At 40.8% G+C, this 27697-nt stretch overlaps 1 protein-coding gene across 2 annotated transcripts; it reads left to right on the top strand.

Moving 5' to 3' along the window:
* On the top strand, positions 1-26837 carry LRP3 (LDL receptor related protein 3). Of its 2 annotated transcripts, none has more exons than XM_026856654.1 (7): positions 1-19; positions 3197-3244; positions 8975-9113; positions 18688-18896; positions 19181-20267; positions 21423-21555; positions 22458-26837. In XM_026856654.1, coding segments are annotated over exons 1-7 (2430 nt in total). In that variant the 5' UTR covers positions 1-18; the 3' UTR covers positions 23271-26837. The 2 variants fall into 2 exon arrangements, with proteins under 2 accessions (XP_026712455.1, XP_026712456.1); XM_026856655.1 differs by lacking the exon at positions 1-19 and adding an exon at positions 88-278.
* The last annotated feature ends 860 nt before the right edge of the window (positions 26838-27697 follow it).

The raw sequence follows: 27697 nt of genomic DNA, 5'->3' as shown, positions 1-27697 counted from the left end.
CTCCAAAGAATTGAACTGAGTTTGTTGCAACTGTTTTTTTCACGAGGCCATTTTGTTTCTCATTCTTGAGAAATTCTGGAGGCCGTAGAAAGTTATCAAATAGGAAGTAATCAAAACAGTGAGGCTGATGTCTCTCTGTCTAGCTGTGGGAAAAGCCTGGTAGCTGTCATGTGGTTCGGAGGTGCCAAGATGTAAATTTCCCTTTTGATCCAAATAACTACTTTCCCAGCTGAAAACCTCACCCTGAGAATTATTTAGCAATCCAAATGAATGGCACAGTAAGTTTCCTACATGGAGTTCAAGCCAACTGAACCGCTTCTGTTTTTTCTGGCTTTCCCATAACTCAACAGTTAAGAAAAAGAGCATCTAGAAAACTTTCTAATATATCTCTAGCCTCTCACCTGTTTTTATATTTTGACAAGATTTTGGTTTGATAAGAGACAAGGAGACCATCAGGGAATGGCTGTTCTTTCTTTAGGGCCTCTGACACTTTTGAGAGCTGAGTGCTTCAGAAAATGCTGGTTTACATCACTCGTGTCTTGGTTTGACAGTCTTGAGTGAGACTGAGAGTGAGGAGAACAGATACTGGCAATTGTAAGCTTACTCAGTCACTGGGGAAAGTACCTGACGTGAAACTTAGACTTTATTTTAAAGAACTGTTCTTGACTGCTGACTTAGTGTGAAAGAGTTTGAAAAAGAGAGCAAAGAGCTTGCAACAGCAGCCAATAGATGTTTTGCATTTGCAGAGGTAAAAGAGCATTTTTGGAGGTTGTCCTTCTTAGGTATCTGCCAGGGCTGACGTGCAAAGCTCCCTGTAAATGTCCTTCTGGTAGCAAGCTAGGGCTGTCTCCTTAACAGTCCTCAGAAGAAAGCAAAGTGACTCAGAGTCAGCTAATTCCACTCTATCATGCCCCTTGTCCTCATGCTACTTATTTCCATGTAAAGGGCATGGGGGCCCCTCATCAGCCATAGGAGGGAACCTCTGCTTGGGAGCTTGTCTTCTGCTATGGCCGTCATGAAGATTTGGGTAGGAAGTGGGAAGAAAGATTGTAGAATGGTAGTACAGACCCAGACATTTCCATACAGCCCACCTTCAAACACTCCCTTCAGTTGTGATGCTAATAGCTATGCAGACTATATTCATGTACTTTCTTTGGAGCAAAACAAAATATTTTAATTTTAATGAAGTTACATTTGTGACTTAATCACTGGTTAATTTCTTCTCAGTCTTTATGACTATATTACTATGGTTACAGGAATAGTGGTGCTTTAATACAGTGTGAGAAAATGTTGTGTCGCAGTTATTTCTGTGATCCAGGGTTTGTCACAAGCGGACGTGCTGCTCTGTCACAGAGCAAGAGTTAACGGAGCTGAGCTGTTTCCTGGTACAGGATGGTAGTGTTGCTCCTAGGTGTGCTTACTGACCTATTAGAGCAAACTGGTGCCATGAAACAAAGGAAATAATTACATGTCATGTCGTTATCATATAACAAATGTTACATTAATTATGTAATAAAATCAGTGCTGTTAAGGTCCTTTGAACGTCGTGTTAATGCTGATTAACACAAATCTGCAGCTCAGGCCTGTTTCTTCTCAAGCCACAGCATATGTATGCTGACATTTAGATAAACTTCTTCGCTTGTGCGTTGCTAAAAGCTCAATCCTGCAGCCCCTCAGAGGGAGCTCGGAGTCCCCAAAGCCCTCTGTGACGGGTGACACCAGGAGCAGTCGCTCTCTCTGGTTTGTGGGGCCTGGCCTCAGGCTGAGGTCTGTAGCAGTCTGTGCGCCTGCCGATGTGGCTGTCTGCATTTAGCTCTTGGGGTCTGTCTTCAGGAGGGAGAAAGTCCAAGTGGACATCCAGACCCAAGTCGGGGAAGGGCTGCTGCTGGCACCTGGCCTGCTGGAGTTTGGTGATAGTTCAGGTCCACCGCTGACTGAAAACTGACTGGGCTCAAACTGCCAAGCTAAGGGATCATTTTTAGCTTTTCTATTTCCACCCCTTCAGTTCTAGGTACGTTTTTCCTCTTGTGCTGGTTTAAGTTATGCCAGAGGTGGTTAGGGCAAGGGTCATTGTTTTGTGATGTGTTTGGACAGTGTCTAGAACAATGGTGGCCCACACTTGTACATGCTACTCTGAGACATAAATAGTGTTAATTGTCAGCAGCTTCCCAAGTGACTGTTGGGAACGGGGACAATTTCTCTTCCTCTCTTCTCCTATTGTTCATTTTTTAATGATGTTTTTTACAAATGCTTGCCAACAGATCGACTATAAAAAGATTTAAGACTTAACACATGCAAAATAAAGCCAAAGTGAGTGCTTGAGCTGGGATGTTGTAAATTAAGTTTTGGTAACCTTTTAAACCTTTCTAATTCATTTAAACATTTGTCATTTTATTAATAGGCTGTCTTTGTAGATTATAGACTACTGCTAAAATGAGAGCAGTTGGTGAAATATGCTGTAATTCTTTGAGAAGTGCCTTAAAGAATATATGGGGAATCTAATATGATACTACATGTTAATGCTGACCTCTGGAGCAACAGTGACAGGAGAAATCTTTTTTTGGCAATAACTACTCTTACCAGATCACTCTAATGGTATATACTGTGGGAGGAGACTTCTGAGAGTATTTTGGAGACTCATTTGTAAGTCAGGTGTGTGTTGCAAGCACCGCCTTACCCTGTTTTGGTTTTACTAGTGGACCTTTTTGAAAACTTAATTGCCTTTGATTGATCAAGGTAATCATGTTAGCTTTAGCAGTTTATTTTCAAGGTGACATTTACCTGAGAGAAGCTAACATTGCTTTATTCAGAGGAGACATATTTAAAGATAATAATCTTATTAGTTGCATTTAAGCAGGTAAAGTACCTAGCTGTGATGATGAATGTTTTAGTATAATTGTTGTTCTGTCTTCCCCAAATTAAAAAAAAAAAATCCTGCAGAAGGCAATTTAAAATAGATTGGCAGTTGTTTCTTTTGGTAGCGTATTTGATAGATGCTAAACTGACATTGTGTGTTGAATTTTTTTATAGCTACAGTGAAGGATAGTAGTTGACTTGCCTGTGTAGATAAGCAAAGTTCTTTTTGGAAGACTGTGGTGTATTAACACCCCAGTGAACACGTAGAAATGGTTAACTACTGGCTGACATCCTGTGCCACTGGAACCTGTATCAACATTATTTTTCTGTCTTTACACAGTGAATCTCTTCCTGACTGGGAAAATAGAAAGTGCTGTTACCTCATTAGGTAAGACGTACTTTTCTTATTTGCATTTACTGTTCTTTTGAGTCATTACTGTCTTCCCCATGCCAAGAGATCTTTGAACAAAACAGTATGACCTTTGTTTGAGAGAGTAACAATGGCGTTTTAGGAAGTTTAGGGCTTCTAAGTCTTCCTGGGGTCATAGACTCCCATTGGTGTCACTGTGCTAGGAAAAAATTGTGAGTTTGAGGCTAAGGTTATAGTACATGTGATATGTTGAGGGGAAAACTCTGTGTTTAGGAAATGTGCCTGGGAATATCAAGCCAGGGACAGTGGCTCATTCCCGGGGGAGCTAAAACAAGAATGTTAAAAATGCCTCGTGAATGTCAAAGTGTAAAGTCAACCAGAATTGCAGCACTTGGTGTAATTTCCTTTTCTATAGCAGTACTGTGACTTACTGATGTTACAGGAACATTACGGGTCCTCTTAGTGATAAGAGCCCTCTTGTGCTTGTCGATCCACAGTCATGTTGGCAGGCATACTTTATGCCCAAAGAGGTTGCAATTTAAATTAAAACAGAAAAACCAAATAAGGGAAACAGGAGGAAACAGAATGGGAAAACACAAAAATAATTCTAAGGCAGTGGGTTGATTAATGTGGGAGCTTGAGCATTCAAGTCAACAGGGGGTTTGAGAGAAGGTTTAAATCAGGAAAAGGTAGTAATTTTATGATTAGGTAACTGCCTTAAATTTAGCTTAGGGGAAGTGTGGATGAACCATATAGGGCGTGTGTTGCTTGCAACACAGTATTTACGGTTTTTCATTAGAAGAAAGTCCAGAATGTCAGCTATGTCCTAGTGTGTTCTGCCTGGGTGGTTGTTTGGCTTTTCATGGACTTTGCCGTCCGTTTGCTGTATGGTATATGAGTTTGCAAAGTGTAACTTGAGTAATTATGCTGGCCGAGACTGGTGATAGCACCTCGTCCTGAAGTATATAATGCTTCATCCAGTTGGCTCAGCTGCTTTCTAGTGCTGTTCTTTTGCTAGAAGCAGAGTTGTAACATTTGGCTTTTATTCTTTCAAGTATTCTGAAAACCTTAGAGTACTGTAGCCTTCATGTTTTCTTGTCTTGATGTAGTTTTGAGTTATTTTGTCTCCTGACAGCATGACTGGAGCTAGGGAGAAAAATGATCATAAAAATGGTCATTGCAATAGTGTGATCCATGTGTAGCTTTTCACCTGTGTGTTGCAGGGTAACAGGTTGGGATAGTGCAGTTGTAAGGCAGATGATGTTCCTTAGGGGAGCCCTGATAAAAGTTGGGAGGAATGCTTGCTGTCCTAAAACACGTCCAGACAAAGCAGCTTATTACAGCGTTGATCCCCACGATAAGGTGCAGCGTGGTTTCTTTTCAGAAAGCTAGTAATAGCAGAAATAATGAGTTCTAGAGAATGCAGGTTGAGTCACCATCTTGGCTGTATTGTACAACAACTTTAAGCCAGAAAAGCTGCTGCTGCTGACAGGGAGCAGACCTCCCCCTGAGCCCCCTTTTCCCAGGCTTGCCTTGAGCCAGTTCAGCCTGTTGATGCAGCGGAGTGCGAGCTCAGCTTTTGTCATATCAGTGAGTTGAACCCGTGGGCGGTGCCTTTGCTGGTTCTGATATCAGGGGCAGAAGCAGCCTGCTGGAGACTGGATAAAATGAAAAGGAGTCTTAAGTCCTTTTCTCTCCACAGGCATAAAGGATCTGCATTAAGCAATGTGTGCAAGCCCTCCTTCAGGGAGCATTTGGAGAACTTGGGGAGAGTTTCCTGCTGACGCTGAGGTAGCTACTGAGGAAGTGTATATTGCCAAGCATTTGGTTTTCAGAGAAGGTTCCTTGTGGCAGGTGCAAACCGTTCTTTATCCTGGAGCAGATGGCTGGGATGTGTCCCTTGGGGCTGGGGCGGACCCTGGGGCATTGCAGAAGAGTGTGAAACTGCAGGATTTATTTTCTACTGGGATTGTCTGAAAATTTATTCCTGCACAGTTTAGTGCCCCCAGCGTTGTCCTCTGGTGGAGTTTGACGTCTGTTCTGTTCTAGTCGCTTTTGCAAGAATAGGAGTAATATTATTCATGTAAAGTTTTGAAGTTTCCAAAACTTCTTGCAAGTATTTGTGGCATATTTAACTGGCAGGGGGAATCTTCTGCTGTTTACAGTAGAAGAAATCCATTTGATTATTACAGAAAGAGCCTCATTAAGATTTATGCCTGCTTGACAGAAACTCTCTGAACTAAAACCTCTTCTGGTATTTGTTTAAAGGTTTTTTTTTTTTTTTAATCTATGAAAGATTCATTATTGTGTGTCTTAAGAATTTATCCTTTTTAAAAGCACCATCTCAGTAAGATTTTTGGTGGGTTGGTTTGCCAATCCAGGGATTGGTATTCTGTTATGTTTCTTCAGTAATCCTAAATATGTAAAATGTAAGCCATTTGGGACTTATAGTAAATTGGGTTTTCACTGTTCTTCTGGGTTTGTGCAGAAAGGCTTCAGAAAAAGTTGTAGGACAATTGTTGAAAAAATGTTGTTACTGTTCTTCTTGTGTGTTGTTGTTGATGATAAGGCCTTCAGAATCCAGGACTGTACCTTTCTATTTAGAGACTTCCCTTTCCTTTAGATGTTTAGGCAATTTGAAAAGGCTTTTGTTTATTTTCCTTAAGGAATCACACTGTCTTGCTGTAGCCCAACTTAATAACACAGTACTTACACATGTACGTGATTCTGCAAACTTCATGGCCAGGAGCTGAGGAGGGAAGTGGTGCCCCTTTATTGTCACCGAAACTCCAACAGTATGAAATTGTGCCCTTGTGTGGTTTTTGTTTAGTTGATACCACTGAAGGCTTTGTTTAGGGACTTCTATTTCAAAATTTATATAGGTGGAAGAACAGCTGCTAAAAGCAATGCTCAAGATCCTTCACCCTGTCTCCTATACAGCAGTCAGCGCACAAAGGGTAAAGAGGCAGATGACTGGTTAGAAGATCTAGTGATATATTGCAAATACCAGAGTGATGGGTGTTGATGGGAACTGAAAGGCATCAGAAGCATAAGGCAATTAAGTGAGGTCTGCGTAAACACAATAGTAGTTTTGGGGGGTGAATGGGTGTGTGTCCCCAGTTTGGTCCAATAGGTTTAGGGGACTGGGGACATATCCTTAAAATAGTGTAATTATGTTTTGGCAATATGAACTCAGATGAGTGGTCCATTCAGATCAGGAGCCTTTGTAAGAGCAAAGCAGTTGCCCTTTTAATTTTGATTAGGGCACGTCTGAACTGCCTGTGTGTCAGAGGGGTAAAGCCATGGGAAAATACTGAGCAACAATGACCATTGCCAGATGAACTGCTCAAAATGGCATATAGTGTCAGTGTGGCCCTTACCTTGCTTATGTCCTTAGATTTTCACAGCTACAGTTCTTCTGTTAAAAGAGGAAATCTTTTTCATTTGTCCATTCTTCCTTCTGTGTCCCACATTTGTAGCAGATGTGCAGTGTTAATAAGAAAATGTATTTTTCATTGAGAACCTGGACTGTCATGTTACATCAGATCAGCTGCTTACAAATTAGGAAACTATACATCATTGCAAAAGAAAAAATGCTAGCTATGTTACTTCAAAGAAGCTGGCATGCTTCAAATAAAGATTGCTCAGAATCTCTGTAAATATTTCCCAGAACTGAGAAACAAGTACTTGGGAGAATAAAAGCTCTGCTTAACTGCACTGATGAATGTGCAAGTGGAAGTGCTGGTGGAGTCATCAGCGTGTCAATGGGGCTTCCTCAGAATGGAAACTAAAATAAGTTTTGTGTAATTATGATTCTGTTCTCTATTCTAATGCATATAATACGAATAAGGGATATTAATCCAGAACAGTGCTTGGTACAAGGGGAACAGAAATATTTGCAGAGCTGTTGCTGGAAGCCTCTGGATAGTGCTGTTGGGTGTATTTGCTCTTTCTGCTTTGTGCATTCTATTTCCTTCCCATTGAGAAGTTTTAGTAATCTGGCAGTTAAGAAATGCAGTTTTTCCAGCTCCTTTTATGTGGTTGCTAGCTCTAGTTGGGTCCTCTTATGCTGCTATGATACGTTGATGCAGTGACAAGCGTGTGGAGGAATACATTTAAAGACCTAAACAAACTGAGAACTGGAGTTGAAAAGTCCTGTGGATCTTACATTTGCTTTTATAATACTGTAATCGCATCTGCATCTCAGTATTTTGCCAGCATCTAGCGTGGAGCCTCTCTGGTTTTAAAAATGTGATAACAAAAATGTTCTTGTTTTTGGTAACTGCTTTAATGCAAAATGTTTGTTTGGAAAATAGATGGGTTATTTTTCATGTATTCATGTATTCTGTATGGTTTTGTGGCCTTTGAAACTAGTAGGAGTTATATACACATGTTTCAGTGGAACGCCCTGCTTGGAGAGTAAAAATAATGGCTTTTTACATGTTTTTGCCTCAGGTAAGTTACCTCAAGCTTTTTATATTCCTGTGGCTCTCGCTTCAAAAGTGCTTACTGTGAACAAACAGACTAGCACCAGACACAGATTTACTGGTGGGGGGATGCTGCAGCCTGGCCCCGGCCCCAGCCGGGAGCTCTGCAGGCAGCCCTGCCACCTGACTTGATTGCAGTCAGGCAGCTTTGCCGGCACTTCACCCTGTCCCTCCAGTGCAGCTGAATCTGATCCGGACTGAGAATTGAAAATGATGCATTTATGTGGCTGAATTTCAAGCAGTACTGTACACCTGAGATTTATAAAGTGGTATATTTGGACATGTATGCGTATGAGGAAACTTGATGTATAGGCGACCTTTTTTTTCCTTGCCACCTTTTTAAGCTACAAGAAAGTAAGCTTCTGTCAAAAATTGGAATACTTAGCTGCAGTCCACGAGTCATGCTCTAGATAGTCATTTGTTTTAAAAATAGTTTTAAAAATATTTTTGGAGAATGTTCAGAATAGCTATTGCGTTACACAGAATTTCCCCTCTCATAGTCTGCTGAGAGTACATTTTCCCATCAGAACAGCTTTCCCACTTGTCCTTGGAACATTTAACTTTCATTTTTGAATTGCTTAATTACAAATTATAAGTATTTGATGTAGCCTTAATTGGCCTGCTGTTTTTCATAGGAAGGTCTGAAAGTGCTTTGAAAATATTGAGCTTTATTTAGCCCTGTTTGCTCCTTTCCCTGTCTGGAAAATTTCTCCTATCTATCGGAGTTCAGGCGGAATTTAGAGTATTTAGTAATGTTCAATGAAAACATTTGAGTCCAGTTTACTTTTTTCTTTGGGATTTTTTTTAACCATTACAAACTCTTCAGGTCTGTCATATGGTCAGGAGAATAAACGGCGTGTCCAGGAACACGTTACAACAAAACGAGCTTCCAGGTATTTTAAATTGAATATGGATCTTCTTCAGTTGCTGAGTGATATAAGCTGGCTTTGGGAAACTGGTAAGAAGGAATTCTGTATTGCATCCTCTTGGCAGATCCATGCAGTAATATTGATTGTAGCCTTCGGTAGATTCATACAAGGTTATTGATTGATCCTGCATTGAAATGCAGGTTATGCTTACCTACACTTAGAGTGGGTGTCTTAATTAAAAACCGAGGCAGTGAAGAAAGGAGTAAAAGGATAAAATTGTTGACTCTCGTTTGTCTGCAATCCCCAGGAATTGATGAAAGCTCTTGTAGATAATGTGAATTGTTGATTAGGCAAAGCATTAACATTTTTTTTTTTCCCCCCCTTATTAACAGCTCCTTGCAGTGGAAAACTGGAACAGCACACAGAGAGACGGGGAGTCATCTATAGTCCTTCTTGGCCATTGAACTATCCTCCAGCTGTAAACTGCAGCTGGTTCATTAAAGGAGATAGTGGAGACATGATAACAATTAGGTATGGTTTGATATTCCATGGAGATAAAGAATTGCTTTGCTGAAATGAAACAAAATGCGAGTTATCTGATATACCAGTATGAAGCTGTCAGAGCTACTGAATGGTTGAAGGAAGCTGATTACACTGAAGCATGATTGCAGGTTGGGCACGTCTCTCATTTTAAGTGTTCCACTGTGTCTTGTTTCTGTAGGCTACTTCTGACATCGATTATTACATATGCAAGTCACTTGTAGTCTCTTAATATCTTTATCTTCACAATACCTGAGAGAGATTTCATCCACCTTTGATAGATGAGGAGGTGGGAAAAAGTGATGTATTTACTCACATTAAATAGTCCCCCTTCTCTTCATCACTTATAAATAGGAATAGGTGAAGGCTATAAAACCTGCAGCAGCCTCCGTGGGATACATAAAATTCTTAGAGCAAAAATGGCTTTTTCTGTAATGTCTTGAGATAGTGCTTTGTTTAACTGACAGTTGGAGATAATCATGTCTTATTGCTACTTGTTAACCAAAAGACACATGCTTTTTGGCTTAATATTTATTTCCAACAGAATTAAATAATATAATTTGTGGCACAATTTCCACTCATTCTATAAAAATATTATTCAGAAAAGGCTAGAATGTATTAGGAATGGCTTGTCAGGAATGTTTAGGCTATAATATCAGCATACTGTGAATGAGTTTAATTTCTCTGGGCTAATCATAGTATCCTTCTCAAACCAAGAAATTTTTATTTAAAAAAAGAAAAAAAAAGCAAACCTGGGAAAGGGTTTTTTGTTTGGTTCTTAGTACTGTTGTATTTGACACCATCTGCTCATTCTTTGCTCAGCTGCTTAAAAGGACTGCAAACCTCTTCAACTGCAGATGCTCAGCAATTAAAAACAAATCTGCCACAGATGGAATAATAGGAGGGCTCCACCATTCCTAGGTCAAAATACGAACTACTCATCAAAAGTAAGGAAGTAGATACCTGCCAGCATTTGAGATCCATAAATAGAAACACGCTTTTAAACCCCATTAAATTGTATTGGACTTGGGGAATTTGTTTCAAGGCAGAGATTGTTGGAAACTCTGAGGAAGCATACAAATGAGACATGGGACTTGGCTCTGGAGAATAGTGCTGCAGTTTATGCTATGAAAACATCTCAGAGCTCCCAGTTAGAATTAAGGTTCTCTTCCGCAAGTATGACTATAACAGAGGCTAAAGAAATGAAGGAAAGATGAGTGAACTGGTAATAATGTGTGTGTACAGTTTAGATGTGTGCATAGCACTATGATTCGAAAGCTTTCTTCTCAATGGGTTTGTTTTCTGTCACTGCCATATCCTGCCCTCCTATGCACATGCAAACAATGGGAGCTATGTGTTTACATCCTAGGGAGTAGTGTTGTGGTGTTACATTTCTGGCTATAAATGTACTCGGAATGACTCACTCTAGTGTATGAAATGCAAAATGTTACAGCATCAGAGGGTTTCTTTAGAAGATTGTAGCCCTCGTAATGCCAAGGACGTAAAAGAAGTAGCTGACTTGCCTAGGCTAGCATGATACAGGCAAGCTGGGAAAGAGGGTTGAACTACAAATTTTTTTCCTCTTAACAGCTGGGTATGCTTCTTGTCCTAACAGCATGCTGATAACGGTATAAAAGAGTAGCTTTTTAAAATTTTCCTAGGAAAATCAAACACAGTTCTTGTGATAACATCTGGATTTTGAAAGGTTTAAAAAGAACTCCACCTCCTTTGTGTTATGTTATGCTGAAAGGAAATCTCACTGACAGTAAGACAGCAATGTTATATAAGTATCATATTTGAGATACAGCAGGAGTCATCAAGGGATAAAATTGCAATTGAAATTAGTTTTGATTTCTAAAACATTTGCAGCCAGTGGTCATTTTTTATAAACCTATTATTCAGCAGCTTTCAAGAGAACAGTGCCCAGATCTACACATGGTTGTAAGATGCTGCCTCCTGTGGGCACGTCCTTTAGAAGCTTTGTCTTAATATCTGCCTTTCATGTGTGTGTATTGATTTTCTTCATATCCTCACATTTCTGTGATTATTGTTTTGCTTTATAGTTTACTGTTTAGAAATCCTTGGGGGAGACTTCACAAGAACAGGACATACATGTTCTCTGTGCTTACACTTCTCTGTTAATTGTGCATGTTTCAGTGCTTTCTTCCAAGTTTGTGTGCGTGAAGCAGTGGGGCTGTTCAGACCTGGGAACAAGTGTGTAGATACTGTTTTCTAGGACTGTGTTGTGTCACTTTAGATTCACGTAATCAGTCTGTTAGTTATTGTTTTGGAAACTACTTGATTTTTTCCTCCCATTTTCTCTATTTTTATACCTATTTTCACATTCACAGAGGAATACATAAAAATCCTGTAAGATCAGATAAAGATGTCATTTGCAGTGCCTTTGTACCGTTCTTTACAGGCTTTATATGTGTATGTTTCCTTACATATGAGAAAAAGATCAAAATTGGTTTTGTTTAGCAGTTGCTGTTACCTGATGGTTGTAATTAACCTGATGTAGGCAGAGTATAAATTGCTTTTTATTATAAGAATTTATGGGACTGAGAGTAAAATGTTCTCCATGTTCAGAATTCAAGATAAGAGTATTGAAAAGTCGTCTACTTAGTGATCCACTCAGTAAGTCTCTTATTAATTGAGGTGGGAAGGGAGTGGATCACCTTTATTGGCTTTCACTTCAGTGATTCATGTCATCAGCTTTGAAAAAATATGTTTTAATAAAAAAATACATTTTCATAAAAACCTGAGTTTCAATTTGAGAAAGAGAGAGGCCTGTTCATGTAAAGGCTTCCTGGTCTGTAATTGTATGAAGAATTAAATGGACTGCTTCATAGTCTATTTACCAAACTCACATTGTTTCGGATCTTGACATTAATTGGAGAAAACTCATAATAGCCATTTATTTCACTCAGTTGCATGTGCTCAGCTTTTGAAAACACAGCCCCTGTGTCTCTGGCCTAAGGTTACACAGTTAGCTGGTGCTTGGGAGCTGGGACTAGAATAGAGGTTTCCTCACTTCCAGGTCCTTGTGCTTCAGCGGTTAAGCAGAAGTTTTTAATGAGCCAATTAAGTCATCAGTTGTTCACAGTCTGCACTTGCTGTGAGAGGTTGGCAAATAGAAGTAACTTTTCTTGCTTAATTGGCTGGTCTGTTTTATTTTGGGACTGTGCTCTACTGATCTACCCATAATATTTATTCTCCAATTTTTTAATGAGTTTAGACGGCCAAATTGGACATTTATTTATTTTATTTATTTACTAATTACTTTCATTCAGTTTTTACATCTGCTGGGCCTCTAACAGTTTACCCTTTTTTTTGTTTGTTTGTTTTCCTCATCATCCCATCTTTGTCCTTTTCCAGTTATTAAGAATGCTGCTTTTTAAATTTTTCTTTAATCTGTAGTTGCTCGTGCTTAAATTACTAAGGGGATTGTAAGGAATTCCCTACATTATTTATAGAAGTACTTTTTTTTTCCTAGCTGCTACTGCTTCTTTCAGTGCAGATGGCAAAAAGCTTAGCTCTGCTTAGCATAAGTTTTGCAGGTAGCACATTTTTTGCATATTTTCAGTGTAAATGAGTATTTATGATAAGCTGGTTTAATGAAGTTCTTTCCAGAAACATAAGAATACTTGACAGTTAATAGGAAAATATCATTGTAGGCTACTGTTGCTTCACTTGAGTAATTTTACAGACAAGATCTGATACGTAGCTGATCCTGTGATTTTCTGTAAGCTCCTGGAGTCCGGTTCAGTCTTGGAGGTAACCTTGTTTCAGTATCATACCACTGAAAGAAAATCAGGTGATTTTACCTATTTCTGCAGAATCCTGTAAAAAAAGATTTAGAGCTGCATTGTCAGTTCCTATTGAGTTGTTCTGATCCTCAGAGTTTGAATGCTTCCCGTGTTCAATAGACTTGTGCTTGTACTGCTGTATAAAATTAGGGGATTTGTATAAAATTAGGGGATTGAGCAACTGACGTCATCTACCTGGACTTGTGCAAAGCATCTGACACTGTCCCACACAACATCCTTGTCTCTGGATTGGAGAGACAGGACTTTGATGGATGGACCACTCAGTGGATAAGGAATTGGCTGGATGGTCTCACTCAAAGAGCTGCGGTCAGTGGCTCAATGTCCAGCGGCAAGTGCCGTCCCTCAAGGGTTGGTATTGGGACCGGCGCTGTTTAACATCTTTGTTGGCCACATGGGCAGTGGGATCGAGGCACCCTCAGCAAGTTCACCAATGACACCAAGCTGTGTGGTGCGGTCACACGCTGGAGGGAAGGGATGTGCCATCCAGAGGGACCTGGACAGGCACGAGAGGTGGGACTGTGCAAACCTCATGGGGTTCAACAAGGCCAAGGGCAAGGTCCTGCACATGGGTCGGGGCAATCCCCAGCACTAACCCAGGCTGGGCGAGGAGTGGGTTGAGTGCAGCCCCCAGGAGAAGGACCTGGGGGTATGAGTGGATGGAAAACTGACTGTGAGCCAGCAACATGCACTCGCAGCCCAGAAAGCCAACCTTGTCCTGGGCTGCACCAAGAGAAGTGTGGCCAGCAGAGCGAGGGAGGGGATTCTCCCCCTCTACTCTTGTGAGGTCCCACTTGCAGTGCTGTGTCCAGCTCTGGGTCTCCCAACAGAAGAAGGAGATGGACCTGCTAGCGCTGGTCCAGAATAGGCCATGAAGATGCTCAGGGGCTGGAGCAGCTCCCCTGTGAGGACAGGCTGAGAGAGTTGGGGGTGTTCAGCCTGGAGAAGAGAAGCTCTGGGGAGACCTTAGAGCGGCCTCCCAGGGCTGAAAGGGGCTGCAGGAAAGGTGGGGAGGGACTCTTGGTCAGGGGTGTAGGGATAGGTCAAGAGTAACAGTTTTAAACTGAAAGAGGGTAGATTTAGGTTAGGTACTAGGAAGAAATTCTTTGCTGTGTGGGCAGTGAGACACTGGCAGAGGTTTCCCAGAGCAGCTGTGGCTGCCCCCTCCCTGGCAGGGTCAAGGCCAGGTTGGACGGGGCTGTGAGCAACCTGGGCTGGTGGAAGGTGTCCCTGCCCAGGGCAGGGGGTTGGGACTAGATGGTCTTTAAGGTCTTTCCCAAACCAAACCATTCTATGATTATTTAAAGGAATTACCTGTGGAAGAGGCATTCCAAAAGCTAGATAACTGGAGTTAACAGAAGAAACAAACCCTGCAAAATTTGGTCCAATAATTTTGATCTTTTACACCAGTCTCTCTTCCTGTATTATGTTGGAGATCACAGGTAACTGTGGGAACAGCTTAAGGGACAAAGCATTTTAAAGGATGTTCTGTGTGTTAGTGATGGGTTCTGTTCTTTGTTAATAGTGCAGTTCTTAAGTGCTCGAAATACCGGTGATTGGCTCCTGCAGTATTGTGCCTGAATGTTCCTCCTCTCCCTGCCCTCTGAACTAGGGCTGTCTGCTCTGGTTCTGAGGAGGAAAAAAAGCCTGGAGGAAAGCAGTGTTCTTCCCTTCATCACTGAGTGCTGAGATGCCGGAGCAGAGGAGTGTTGCTTATAAGTTAAGCCTGTGGGTGAAGGAGGGTGTTTGCATCCCAGGGAGCAGCTGCAGTGTGGTGGGGAAGGCTGTAGTTGAGGGGTGCAAGGGCTGGAGTTTAGTGCCACTCTGCACTGCTGCTTGCATGGTAAGATGGACCTCTGTGTCTGTATCCCACTCTTTCAGACACGTGCTCTGCTGGAGAGGGTTAGTGACTGAACTGACCCTTCTTTTTCTTTTCCTCCCAAACCCTGTGCTTCCCTGCCCAAGTACTCACTGATGCTGCATGAGATACAGGTGACGTTATTTGTTACTACTGTCTGATTCAGTACGACTTGATTCTGTTTCTTGTTTCAATCACAGAAAACGATGTGGGTTTTGGATACAAAGGGCCTGAGACCTCCTTCAAGAACCGTAACTACAGACTTCATTCAGTACTTTTCCAAAGACTGTACGATGTTTGTACAGTTCTACAAGCAGTAGAAGCACGAGACTTTATTAATTTTTTTCGACTGCGTATTCTCAGTCATTCAACCACTGGGCTAACCCTTTTCACAGAAGAATTCGCATTCCAGTTTGAGAAAGTTCAGTGGAATAAGTAAACGTCCATGTGCTCTGTTTTGTGGGTAGCAGGATTAAATTATTCTTCTGAAGGCTGTAACAACACCAGCGCTAGATCTAATTACAGATGATGAAAGAAGTGAAGTTGAACGCACTATTCAGGATTCTTCAGTAAAATAGATTAATGGGCTATTGAATGTCAGATTAGTATGATAGAAACTTCTTACACAAAACCTTGTTCCAAATTCATTATAAAGTAAAAATCAATTTTATATATTTATACATGTGCATATATGTATGCATGTTGTGTTGTATTTCTCTACAAAGGAGTGGTTTTTGTGCTGAAGTCAGTTGATGGCTTCTTGAGATAGATCATGCTTTTGGTCTTGCGTAAAAATCACCATCAATTTAAATGGGGCAAAATTTGTTTTCATTGAAGATGATATAACTTGAAAGGATGCTGGAGTGTAGTGACAGTGCCTTAACCAAAGCAAAATTTGTCTGTTAATTAGTTTGCATGAGATAAAACATAATTGCTTTGACTGCTTTGGCCCTTAGAAAAAGAAATTTTATAACTGCTATGGTGTCTATGTAATACTTTACATCAGAACTAGCACATCTGTATTTCAGAGAAATTGTGTTTATTCAGTGGTGTTTGAAACTTGTAGGCACCTGTGATTAAGATACTGTTTTTGAAGAAGAGTTCATTCTTATGTGTTGCCCTTTTTTGGATACCAAGGCATTTGTTTCGGTAGCTCGCGCATCCCTGAGAGGCATGGTGTTTTCAGGGAGGCTGTTAAAGATGATACTTCCTTGCAACTCTTATTCTGCCTCATTACCCCTGTACTCAGTTTAGTGGCTAAAGCTTGTGTGTTTTAGTGGAGAAGTACGGGATTTTGCTCTGCATCTATTTCACATCCACAACTGACACTCAGGAAAATCAGTTATCTTCTGTATGCCTGTGCTTCTGCTTTGGAAGATGGGACTGAAGTTTCTTCCTTTTCCACACCATTTATAATAAACCAGAAAAAGCCCTTTATTAGCAATGTACAACACTATATTCTCAAGGTGCAAGTAGAAGATATTGTTAATTTTAAACAAATGCAGTTTTTCCAGAGGTATCGCTCTCATCTGCAGAGGAGTTTTTAAACCAGGCATATATATGTAGCTGACTTTTCTGTACTCTTCCTTTGTGTGAATCTTAAGTGTTAAACTATTTTTTTTCCCCTAGAAAATTTGCATTTTAATATAAGGTGCAGACAGCTTATTATGTAGGCAAATTCTTCCCTGGGTGTGTGCAGCCTGTGTTGTATGACAACACTGATGGGTGAATTATTTACCTGATAGACAAAAGTAGCTCTTTTCAGCAGAGTGAGGAAAATGTGTGGCTGCTGGACTAGGCTGGAGTACTGGGAACTTGGTAGGATAGGAGAACAAATTGTTTAGCTCTTTTAGGTTGGTCCTCGTATATCTAAAATAACCATAAGAGATCAAAAGATTTAGTAAATGATCTTGTTTGTATAGTACAAGCAGAAGTTTTTCTAGTCATCATCTGCCTCCTATTCCCAGTTCTGAGTTTCCATTTCTTGATTCAGTGACTGTTCCATTTTCTTAAAAATTTTTGTTGCTGGGCAGATAGATATTTCTAATACTTATCCTAGTCTTTATGATGAGAAAACCTTGCAAACAATCCTCCAAGTAGATGATAGAAACCCTTGTTGATGTCTGGTGCCAAAATGAGTTACAGAGAGCAAAACCAATGTGGTTAGCTTAGTGATGCTGTCTCACATATCTTGCAACAGGCTAGACGTGGGTGCCCATAGTTTCACTGATGCTTTGTGTAATTCCTCTTCATGCTGTAGTGCTCATTCATACACTTTCTTGGTTATTAAAAAGTTTTTTGCAGAGCACCGGGGACAGAGATACTCTTTAGTTTACCATTGCATGGCTGAATACTTAAACCTTTTCATTCTGAGTACACAGTTGTCTAAAACTTCCTTATAAAATATGCTGGTTTCAGAAGCTTGATGAAATCGCTTGTAGCAAAGAATTACATGCTGTGGGAGTATTTCTTCCCGGCTGGAAGGCACATAGAACATGGTGAGACAAGAAGAATTAGGAAAGAGGAAGGACATATTTCTGGTTGGATTGACCTTGCCTGCACATATGTTGTTGGATGTCTCTTGTTTTCCATTTTAACCTAACACTTTCAGTGCTCTCTCACTGCTCATTATCTTGATGATTTTTTTCTGGTGAGTTATGAAACCTATGTATTTGGCAGAACCTATAGGGGGGTGTGTTCTAAGGTGGATCTGCTTAAATCAGTTGGCTCATTTATGTAGTTGCTGTTCTTTCCCTTTCACCTTTAAACAGCAGGATCTGGCAGGTGTTGACAGTCTTTTGTAGATACACAGTGATACCAGAAAATTTTCTGTTTATCTTTTTCAAAGAATTCATCTTTTATGTTTGTGAAAAATCCTTTGTGGAAGGAGGACTGTGTTTTGTTGCAGCTTTTCAGTCTTTCTGAAACTTTTGGCTAGGTATTTGCATGCACAAACTTCTACCAAGTTAATTTTGTGTAGCCGAGTTATATGACAGAGGACCTAAATTAATTTCTAAGTGTCCTGAACAATGTGTGCTTTCCTAATGACTGTGCTCCTCTGTGCAGTGCTATTGTCATTGCAGATTTCTGAATGCAAATGTAATCTGTTTCATCAGACTGAACAAATACCCTGTATGGTTCCTGAGTTACAGGTTATCTGATTGTGTTCAGTGTTTTGCAAACAATTGGGGCACCTCTTAGCACTAGGTAAGCTACTATTGAATAATCACTGAGCCTGGGTCAGTGGAAGGGCTGGAGGTTTGACTGTAAAAGGTTACAGGCTTGTTTGTGTTTGCATTCCCAGAAACAGAATATTTCAGTTAAACTTTAGATTCCAGTTCCACCCCTTGCAGTCCTCTTTTTCTTCTTGCCCTCTCTCTGCATATCCATATCTTGAAGAGTTGGTTGGTTTTGTCTCTTTTATTTATCCCTTTAGGGTTCTGCTCCCTAATGTTTTTTTTCCAAGACAGTAGTCTCCCCTCTCATCCCATAGTTTAGTAGCTTTTAAGGTTGGAAAAAACTGTTAAAATTAATCTACTTTCTGTATAATGTATTCTGGGATTTTGCTTTTACTCACATCTGTATATTAAGATGCAGTTTTGTTTAAGGACTCTGAGTAAAAGAATCATCATCCTTTCAGCTTTTGGAGCTACTTGGCATGATGTTTATGACTGTGAGATGTGTGCTTTTCTGCATTGGGGGAATTTGAGTGCTTTGTTTATATGTACTCAATATACTGTAGGTGTATGGTTATCTTTGAATGTGATCTCTCTATGTCAGCACTACTTGGTGCAGAATATCAACTGTTACAGTCTTTTCTTTGTTTGGCTTTTAGATCTATGTCCTCTTTGTAACTTGAGTTTTCTTTTGTTACTAACAGTTTTAAGAACTTCGATTTGGAAGACTCTCAGAAGTGTGCAGTAGACTGGTTGATGATTGGCCCCTCTTCCAAGAGGGAGGAGTACAAAGTGTGTGGATCTTCCATACCTCCGTCTTTCATCTCTGCAAGGGACCATGTTTGGATATATTTTCACTCAGATGCATCAAGCTCAGGACAGGCTCAGGGATTTCGCCTTTCTTATATTAGAGGTAAAACCTTACAGTTTTGTTGCCTTCACTTATGCTCTCTCTGGCAAAACTTTAAGACAGTAGATTTTTTTGTTGACAGGAGGCTTGGGCCAGTCTTGATGACTGTAAGGTGTTAGGTTGGTAACACTGACACTGTTTCCACTTGGCTTCTTAACAGTGTTCCTGAAGTATACTGGCCTGAAGGATTGACTTGTGACATGCAGGGTAGTAGACATTAAAAAGTGACATCAGACGATTCCAGGAGTTCTGATACTGACATTTTTCCTCCTTGCCCTCTTTCATAGGAAAGATAGGTCAGGCTGTATGCCAGTCAGATGAATTCCGCTGTGCAAATGGAAAGTGTATTCCCAGTACTTGGAAGTGTAATTCCATGGATGAGTGTGGTGATAACTCGGATGAGAGAAACTGCACTGTCCCTCCAACAGAGCCTCCGTCCAGCATCTGTCCCTCAGGAATGTTCCAGTGCAGTGCAGCCCACTCCACCAAGTGCTTGATGAACGAGCTGAGATGTAATTCAGTTAAGGATTGCAGTGATGGTTCAGATGAAGATAATTGTCCTGATCTTTCCTGTGGCAAAAGGCTGGGTAATTTTTATGGATCTTTTGCTTCCCCAGACTTATTCCGTGCTGATCACAGCAGATCAGACCTTCGTTGCACATGGTATGTGGACACACAAGATAATCGACATGTTTTGTTGCAGCTTGATTTACAGTTAGGCTACAACGACTACGTAAAGGTGTATGATGGCATTGAAGAGAGAGGTGATAAATTAATGCAGACATTTTCATACCACAACAATAGGCATTCAGTGAGCGTGGAGTCATCAAAGGGCCAGCTCACTGTCTCCTATCATGCCCGTTCCAAGAGCACTGGCCATGGGTTCAATGCAACCTATCAGGTGAAAGGCTACTGCCTTCCTTGGGAACACCCTTGTGGAAGCGACGAGGAGTGTTTCACAGATAAGCAGCATTGTGATGGGTGGTGGCACTGCCCAAATGGTAAGGACGAGGAGAACTGTCCCGCTTGCCAGAAGAACGAATACCCATGTGAAGGAAACAGTGGGCTTTGTTACTCAATACTTGACCGCTGTAATAACCAAAAGAACTGCCCAGATGGCTCGGATGAAAAAAACTGCTTTACTTGCCAGCCAGGAAACTTCCATTGTGGTACAAATCTGTGCATCTTTGAGACTTGGCGCTGCGACGGCCAAGAAGACTGCCAGGATGGAAGTGATGAACATAACTGCCTGGTGATCGTTCCCAGGAAGGTCATCACAGCTGCACTGATCGGGAGTCTCGTGTGTGGCTTGCTGCTGGTGATTGCACTGGGTTGTGCATTTAAATTATATTCTCTGAGGACCAGGGAATACAGGTAAGCGTCTTGCTTTTATGATGCTTTAATAGCTTGCATGTTTTTCTTCTTTTTGTTTAATGGAGGAAAAAAAAGTCCATTGCTAACCAGAGAATTGGCAAAATAAAGTGAAATCAATCCAGGGAATTTGATGACAATTAAATAGCTGTCAGTGCATTAGGTTTAGAGAAAAGTGTTCAAGATTTTGGAAACAGTGAGGGGAATGTCAGCTCTTCTGTGATCTATGGGAAATATACATTTATTGTGCAGCCCGGCAGAACCTGTATTTAACTTAAAACTTTCAGCAGTTTCCTCTCCCACCTCCTCCTCCTGCAACAAACCCCTTGCACTGCCAAAAACTGAACACTGAACTGTTACCGTGAAGTCTTTGCTGAATCTGAACTGAATAACTCGCCCCCGCCCTCCCCAAATATGGTCCTTCTCAGTTCTGCTAAAAGTGAGTCCTGGAGTGGTGGGGCCTGTTCTGAGCAGGAGTTTTTACCTCCACTGTTCCCATTGGTGTGAGCTCTGCCCCTTTACCCGGGCCCTATATGCCTTGCCCTATGGATAGTGTGTCTGTGTTTGTGCAAGTGTGGCTTTGCCCTTTGGGAGAGAGTCCTAAGGGACTTTCTGAAGCCTGTTTCTTGTCATGTGCACCAGCTCTGTGCTGTGCTGCTGACACTGTTTGTGTTTTCAGCACAGTGTGCTTTACATTCTCTCCTGATCAAATCTTCATGATTAGGGAGCTGAAAACCAGCTGCCACGCTGTGTTGGGAACTTCGGTGCCTTGGCTCTGGCAGGACAGCCAAAGATCTCTGCAGCTGCAAGCTGCCCCTGTTGTGTGATTGTTTCCAGTTCTTAATGTTGTATTTTCCAAAAATAACCTTGCTGAACAAGTTACTGCTGTTACTGGCATAAGCTAGCCTATTGAAAAAATTGAGTTGCTACAGAGTCCAACCTGGGACCACACCAAAGAGTTTGCTGATTTGATTCACTGATGCTTACCCTGTACTCTTATTCCTTTTGTTTATTTTAGCATCGTGAGCCTAGCTGAAGGTTTGTGGTTTTGATGCTAGTGTGAAGCCCTCTGCAGTGCTTTTATACATTGAAGTGAGGGAGGCAGGACAAACTGACTGTTATTTCTCTTGCATGTTTTCCCTCTGGTTCTATTTCCAGAGCATTTGAGACCCAGATGACGCGACTGGAGGCAGAGTTTGTGCGGCGGGAAGCTCCACCTTCCTACGGGCAGCTGATTGCACAAGGACTTATACCCCCAGTTGAAGACTTCCCTGTGTACAATGCATCCCAAGTATGGAGACACAATTGCCAAGGAACCTATCAACAGCCAAACTACTATAAATTAGATAGAATCAATCTGAAACTGTATTCTTTCGGTAGCTGTGCTAATTATATGGCAGTCATATCAAAATGTGTATGTTTTACTTGGAGCTGAAGAACCACAGTTACGCATCTTTGTGCTGTGGGTAGTTTTGAGCACATTAAATGTATTTGCTAGGGAACAGCAGTGAGATAAGGACATGCTGGTTTGCTGTACATCAAGATAGAATGGACAGGGACAGAGAGAAAGGTCAGAAAGTAAATAGAAAAAAGGCTTTTCAAGCTGCAACTGTAAATGTGCCTGAAGTGATAAGAAAGTAAGGTCTCTCACAGTAATTTTTTTTTAAATTCTGTGATTATTTTTCATTTACAAGTACATACACTGCGAAGCCATTAAATTGTCCTTCTATGTCATTGCTTAGTTCTCAAAAATCTCCTGTGTTCTGTCAAAAGTATCAAACTGTGATATAGTTCCTAGTGTGATAAAGCACTTGTAGATTGTTACTTGTGTGGAGAAGTAGTTTGCCTTGGCCTTTCTTCTCTACTGTTGTCATCAGCTTTTGAGGATTCTCTGCTATTGCTGATGATAGAGGACTTGGTGGTCTGCAGTTTGGTCCTTCAGTGGCGATGTGATCATGTGAGAGGAGCATCTTCCTCAGCAGACAAGTAGAGCTTAAACTTGGAAACACTCTAAGGGCGAGTCTTTTGCTACAGGCAGAGCTGTCTTTGGTATTCTTAAATAGCTCATCAGAAAACACGTGTTTAACAAGTCTGAGAAATCTGGTAATGTGGAGATACTAGTGGAAAGAACAGGGTTTAGGAGAAGTTTTTTGAGTATGTGTGAAATCATGGTTCGTTATGTCTGTGTTACAGGCTTCTGTGCTGCAGAACATTCGAACAGCCATGAGGAGGCAGATGAGACGACACTCCTCAAGACGGAGCTCATCTCGGCGGCGCTTGGGCAGGCTCTGGAACAGACTCTTCCACAGACCTCGGGTGAGAGGACAGATCCCACTCCTGACACCCGCCCGCACTTCACAGACTACACTGGGTGATGGAATCATTAACCGTGCTGATGGGACTGTTCGGAGTCCTCCACCTTCCCCCGAAGGACCTAGTTTAGAGGCAAATGCCCATGGCCAAGCCAGGGGCGTACAAGAAGCTGGATGTAGCAATTTGCAGCCAGAGACTGAAATCACAGAGCCATCGCCTTCAAATGTCTTACCGAATACTTGCACAGCAGCACACGCAGAGCCTGAGGCTGGACACACTGATAAGTCTTTAGGTGCTGAGACCTCTGGCAGTGAGCTTAAGCAGTCCAGTAAAGTGGATTCAGGAAAAGCTTTCAGAGATCCTTTGTCTGAAAGTGTTACAGAAACGATCCATGGAGGGTCAGCATCCAGAAGGACTGTCCCTGAGGACAGTAGTTTAAGTAGAAGTCATCTGCTGAGTGAAGAGCCATGTAGGTTACCCTTAAAAAAGTGGGAGTCTGCTTATCCAGACAGCCCTGTGCATGTTCATATCCAAGTGGATGGACAAAACCGATGTTGCCCTAACTCATACCGGGAGGAGCCTTTGGGTATTCATGCGGCTTGTTGCCATTCTGTGGAAGTGCCAATGTTAGAGTCCTCTACTCCCCTCTCTGAAATCAATACCAGTGATGATGAATCTTTACTTGTTTGCTAATAAGAATTTTTGTTTTGGCCCTGTAAATTTTGTAACTTCATTGTTTATATGACAGTGCACTTTGATAGGTGGTATGTTTGTGCTCTCAGCTTTGTCTCTTAAAACCAGTGTCCTTTAATCCTGCAGGGAGTACAGTACAAGACTAAATGGGACAAGTTTTTGTCTTGGTTGCTATTCCTGAAACTCCAGTGGGGTAGAAGTAGGCCAGTATGTGATGTCAGGGGCTAGGAGAGCAAGAATGTGTCACTGCAGTTTGGAGACATCTCCATCCTCTGGTATTTCTTCTGTGCAGTTATTCACTCAGCATTCAGGGAATTAGTGTTTCTTTGCTTTTCAAGTGGTCTTACTGAAACCAGAGAGAACTCTGTTGGAACCTGGGGCAGTCACCAGTCATTGTAACTATCCGTACTAAACTAGAAATAATGTCTTTTTAGACATCATAATTAAAATTTAATAATTTTAGTTACAAATACTTAGAAGGGAATAAAATCCTTTGTAGCTTCGTCTTTGTAGAAATTGCTCACTTCCTTTGCATCCTTCATAAATGTTTTGATGGCCATATGTAACTTGAAGCATTCACTAAAACCAAAGTTTCTATATAGAAAACCCAGAATGATACCAGGTGTCTTATCTGCTACAGCTTTGTAGAAAGAGATTAGCAGTGTTCAGTATAAGCAGAATGCATTGAATCCCGGTTGCAGCAATATTTTTTTTTGTGTAGTCATAGGTTAACCTTCTCTTCATAGTGATGTTGTAAAGGTTGAAGAATTGCTTGATTTCTCCCTACCCTGTTTTTCCCCTTCCTCCATCTGTTTTCAGGGATTTCTTTTATGATTATACCACTTTGGGTGTGCCCTGAAGAATACTGAGGCTTCACAGCTCTCACTGGCTGCAGTAGAAAGCACTGAGCACTTGGTAACTGTCAGGATCAGACTTCTGTTTTATTCTGAAACAAAATCTGCTTCACAAGTGTGCTTGTAAATCTGCTGCCTAGGTGCAGATGTATAAATCAGGTTTATTTTTATTTTTAGAGGATGCTATTTTGTTTGCTGTTTTCTTTTAAGAACTGAAATAGGTCAGTGCCATTTTCAAAGCTGACACTGTGGATTGTACAACACTTAAATGTAAACTGGTGCCTTTTTGGTGTAATTAAAAGCAAGCAAGTTCTTTACCTGGAAAAAGGGTGACATTGCTTAACTGGGAGTGACTCAGTGCAGAATGACAGAATGTTACTGTGTGATAGCGTGGCCCGTTGCGATGGTTGGGGTGTTGGCCGGGCCCTCCCTTACTCTAACAAGAGCTTTGCTTCAGTTCCCCTGTGACACAGTGACAAACTGAAATGCTCTATATAGGAGTTAACAAGGAACTTGGTGCTCTTGCTCTCTAAATACCCGAGTGCTCTGAAGCCTGTCTATTGCTGTAGGAATTCAAGTTGCCCAGAGATATTGACTGAACTTGTAAAATTGAGGTGGGCTTTGGCATCTGTGGACCTGGGCTCTGCTGCCCACAGGACCCTCCTGGCTGTAATGGTAAACGGGCTTTTGGAGTGAACAGTTAAGTTTACATCAAAGTGTCCAAGATGTTTTTCCTTTAAGTGGGCTATATTTTTCCTTGGATCTTTTACTAGGACTCCCTTTTGGAATGTCTTAAAAAAGAACAAGGAATAGGACTGGCTTTACTGAAGTGTAACATGGAAGAATTAAATGGAAGTGATTTTTTTTTTTTTCCCCCTCTTCAGTTGCAAATTGGTTTCATGCTGTACATTCCAGAGACAGAAGACTCAAACTCCTTAAGGGCATTAATAGAAGGAAGGGCTTGTGGCAAAATCCGTAACAAGTAAGAGTCGTGGTTACACAAAATAAATATTGCTCACTCATTTTTTCCAAGTGCTTTTGTGATCAGAATGCATTTCATCAAAGGAAATGTATTTTCAAAAGAGATCTTGTTTTCATAGCATTTGTCAACATTTTAGGTACATTCCACCTTTGCAAGGCCATGTACTGTAGTCATTACACTGCCAGGGTTGTTTGCATCTAAGGCTACAGGTTTTAGTGGAGTTTTTTTGTCTAAAGGTAATTTTAAATACATCAAATTATATGTGTAAAGTTGTTAATGGTAATTGGGAGGAAGATTTTATTTCAAGGTTAATATTGTGCAGATATGAAGGACCTTAGAAATAAATGTGTACTTAATTCTGTTACAGAAATGTATTTCTATAATAAAATGATGTTGATCATACTATGCCTTAAACTATGACTGCTGTAAGGCTCTTAAAGTCGAAATATGTACTTCAGAATACTGCTGTGTTTTGGGAACAACCATGAACAGCTAACACTGTATTTTATTTTCAGATGTGTAACTTCACATAATTTCTTACATGTATCATACATATTTTGTGTACTGATCCATTTGGTAATTCAGTGGAAATTTCATTGAGAGGGTTTTATTTTTAGAAACTTTAAAAAATCTAGGTTAATAAAAATTTGATGCTTGTAATGTACAGAAATTTTCACAGCCCTCACTGCTGGAATTTATAGCCTTGCATCAATGAGAGATACAAGCCTTGGTGCTCTTTGTAAGCCCCTAACTTTTGTATTCTGCAAGACAGTATTCTCTCCTGATTCCCCTAGCTCATTCCTTGGAGGGAGGAGTCACAAATTTATTGTTAATTTTGCAGAAGAAATCTTTGTCTGCGCTGTGAGCACAAACAAGTGTGTTGCAGTGTCCTGGAATGTCAATACCTGAAGAAAACACAAAGTCTGCCTTAGTGTATGTCTGCCTTTCCTCCAGCTCTTGTAAGCATTAAGCAGTGAATTAACCATCCTCAAAGACACCGTTCTATTTCATATAAGCTGCCTCCTTGTATTCAGAACTTCTTAAAATTAAAAAAAAAAAAACTGCTATTATGCCAGATGCGAACAGGAAGATCTCATTGTTAAATTTATTTGCTTAGTAGAAAATACCACTTTATACAACCTAATCAGCTAATAAACTTGTTAAAAGTTTTCTTATTTTAATAAAGCTTTTCTGCACTCTTTAAAGATTTTTGTAGATAGAAGAGAAACTTAAGATAGCTTTTTTTTGGTTTTATTTTAGTTTTAAAGGTAACAGAACTCTCCTGTCCAAGCAGCCAAAAAACATCTCCCTAAAAAAATCGGCATAGAGAATACACTGGTTTAAGAAGAGTGGAAGCTCAAAGGCAGCATTAAGGGAAGAGTGACCCCCTTATGTTTTCTCTTACTGTTATTAAAATGTGGTGAATATTTGTTTTAAATTCTGGCACCTTCCAGCTTGTGTATGACTCTGTAACATCCCTTAAATGTACTTGTTTTCTTTTTCTGTTCTCTGCTTTTTTTTTTTTTTTAAATTTACATGTTGTATATATTCATTTAGATATAACATGTTACTGTAATGTATGTACAGGTATATGGTTCAGGTATGGCATCATGGTTGCCAGTGTCTGCTGGTTCCTGGACAATGATACTAAGTAAGTAAGATGCTGGGCATCATCGTACTTTGCTCTTGCTTTGGATCTCTTAATTTTTAATAAAATTTCACATGCCCAGAGACTGTGGGTTTCTGACTGTCACTCTAAACACCAAAGATCGAGGGTGCATAAATTGTACTCCCACAGGCTTTGCTTGGCTTGGACTCTGTATATGCCAACCTGTGGCTTACTGTTGATGTGAACAATGGGGGTTTTTTGGTTTGGTTTTCTGTTTGGGTGGTGTTGGTTGGAGTTTGGTTTGGTTGGGGTTTTTTTGTTTGTTTTTTGTTTTTTTTTATTAGCTGCTTTTTCTGGTAGCTGAAGCTGTGGAGGTGCATTTTTAGGGAGTACCTGTGAAATCTTCCACTAGCAATTGTATCCAGCTGCCTTTAAAATGCATGTATGTATATGCTCCAAATAACAAGAAGAGGCCCTGAAGTGTGTGGCTCTTTAGGTGGTTAAAGAAAAAATAATTTCCTGAAGTACAGCCTCTCATTCCCATCTCTGAGGGAAATGCTTGCTTTGGTGATGCTTCCCCTTCCCACTGTGCTTTGGAGGGTACTGCTGGCTCTATCCTGCTGTTTTTCAGTAGAAGGTGGAGCCTGAATTATTTTGTGTTGACAGAGATTTACTCTACAGACTTGGAAATCTTTGTGTGTATTGAAGAGAACCGGACAGACTTTGGTCATGCAGATTTGTCCATAGCCATGAAGGACGAGAGGACACAGCTTGATGCAGAGGGATGATACCTCCTAACCTAGTAGAAAGAGTGTTGCTTTGCTTCATCATGAAGTGCCGATTCAGCTGTGATGATAATGGCACAAGCAGTGATGGTACAAACCATACCCTGGTGTAAGTGAGGCCGAAATGAATATAGCCCATAAAATGGAAATGGAGCCATAAATGATACCTGTGCACTTGCAGCAGAGTTTGTAGACGG

Source organism: Athene cunicularia (genome assembly GCF_003259725.1).
Source record: "Athene cunicularia isolate RWA chromosome 11 unlocalized genomic scaffold, athCun1 chr11_part1, whole genome shotgun sequence".
Lineage (NCBI taxonomy): Eukaryota > Metazoa > Chordata > Aves > Strigiformes > Strigidae > Athene > Athene cunicularia.
This window is presented reverse-complemented; position numbering and strand designations above follow the sequence as displayed.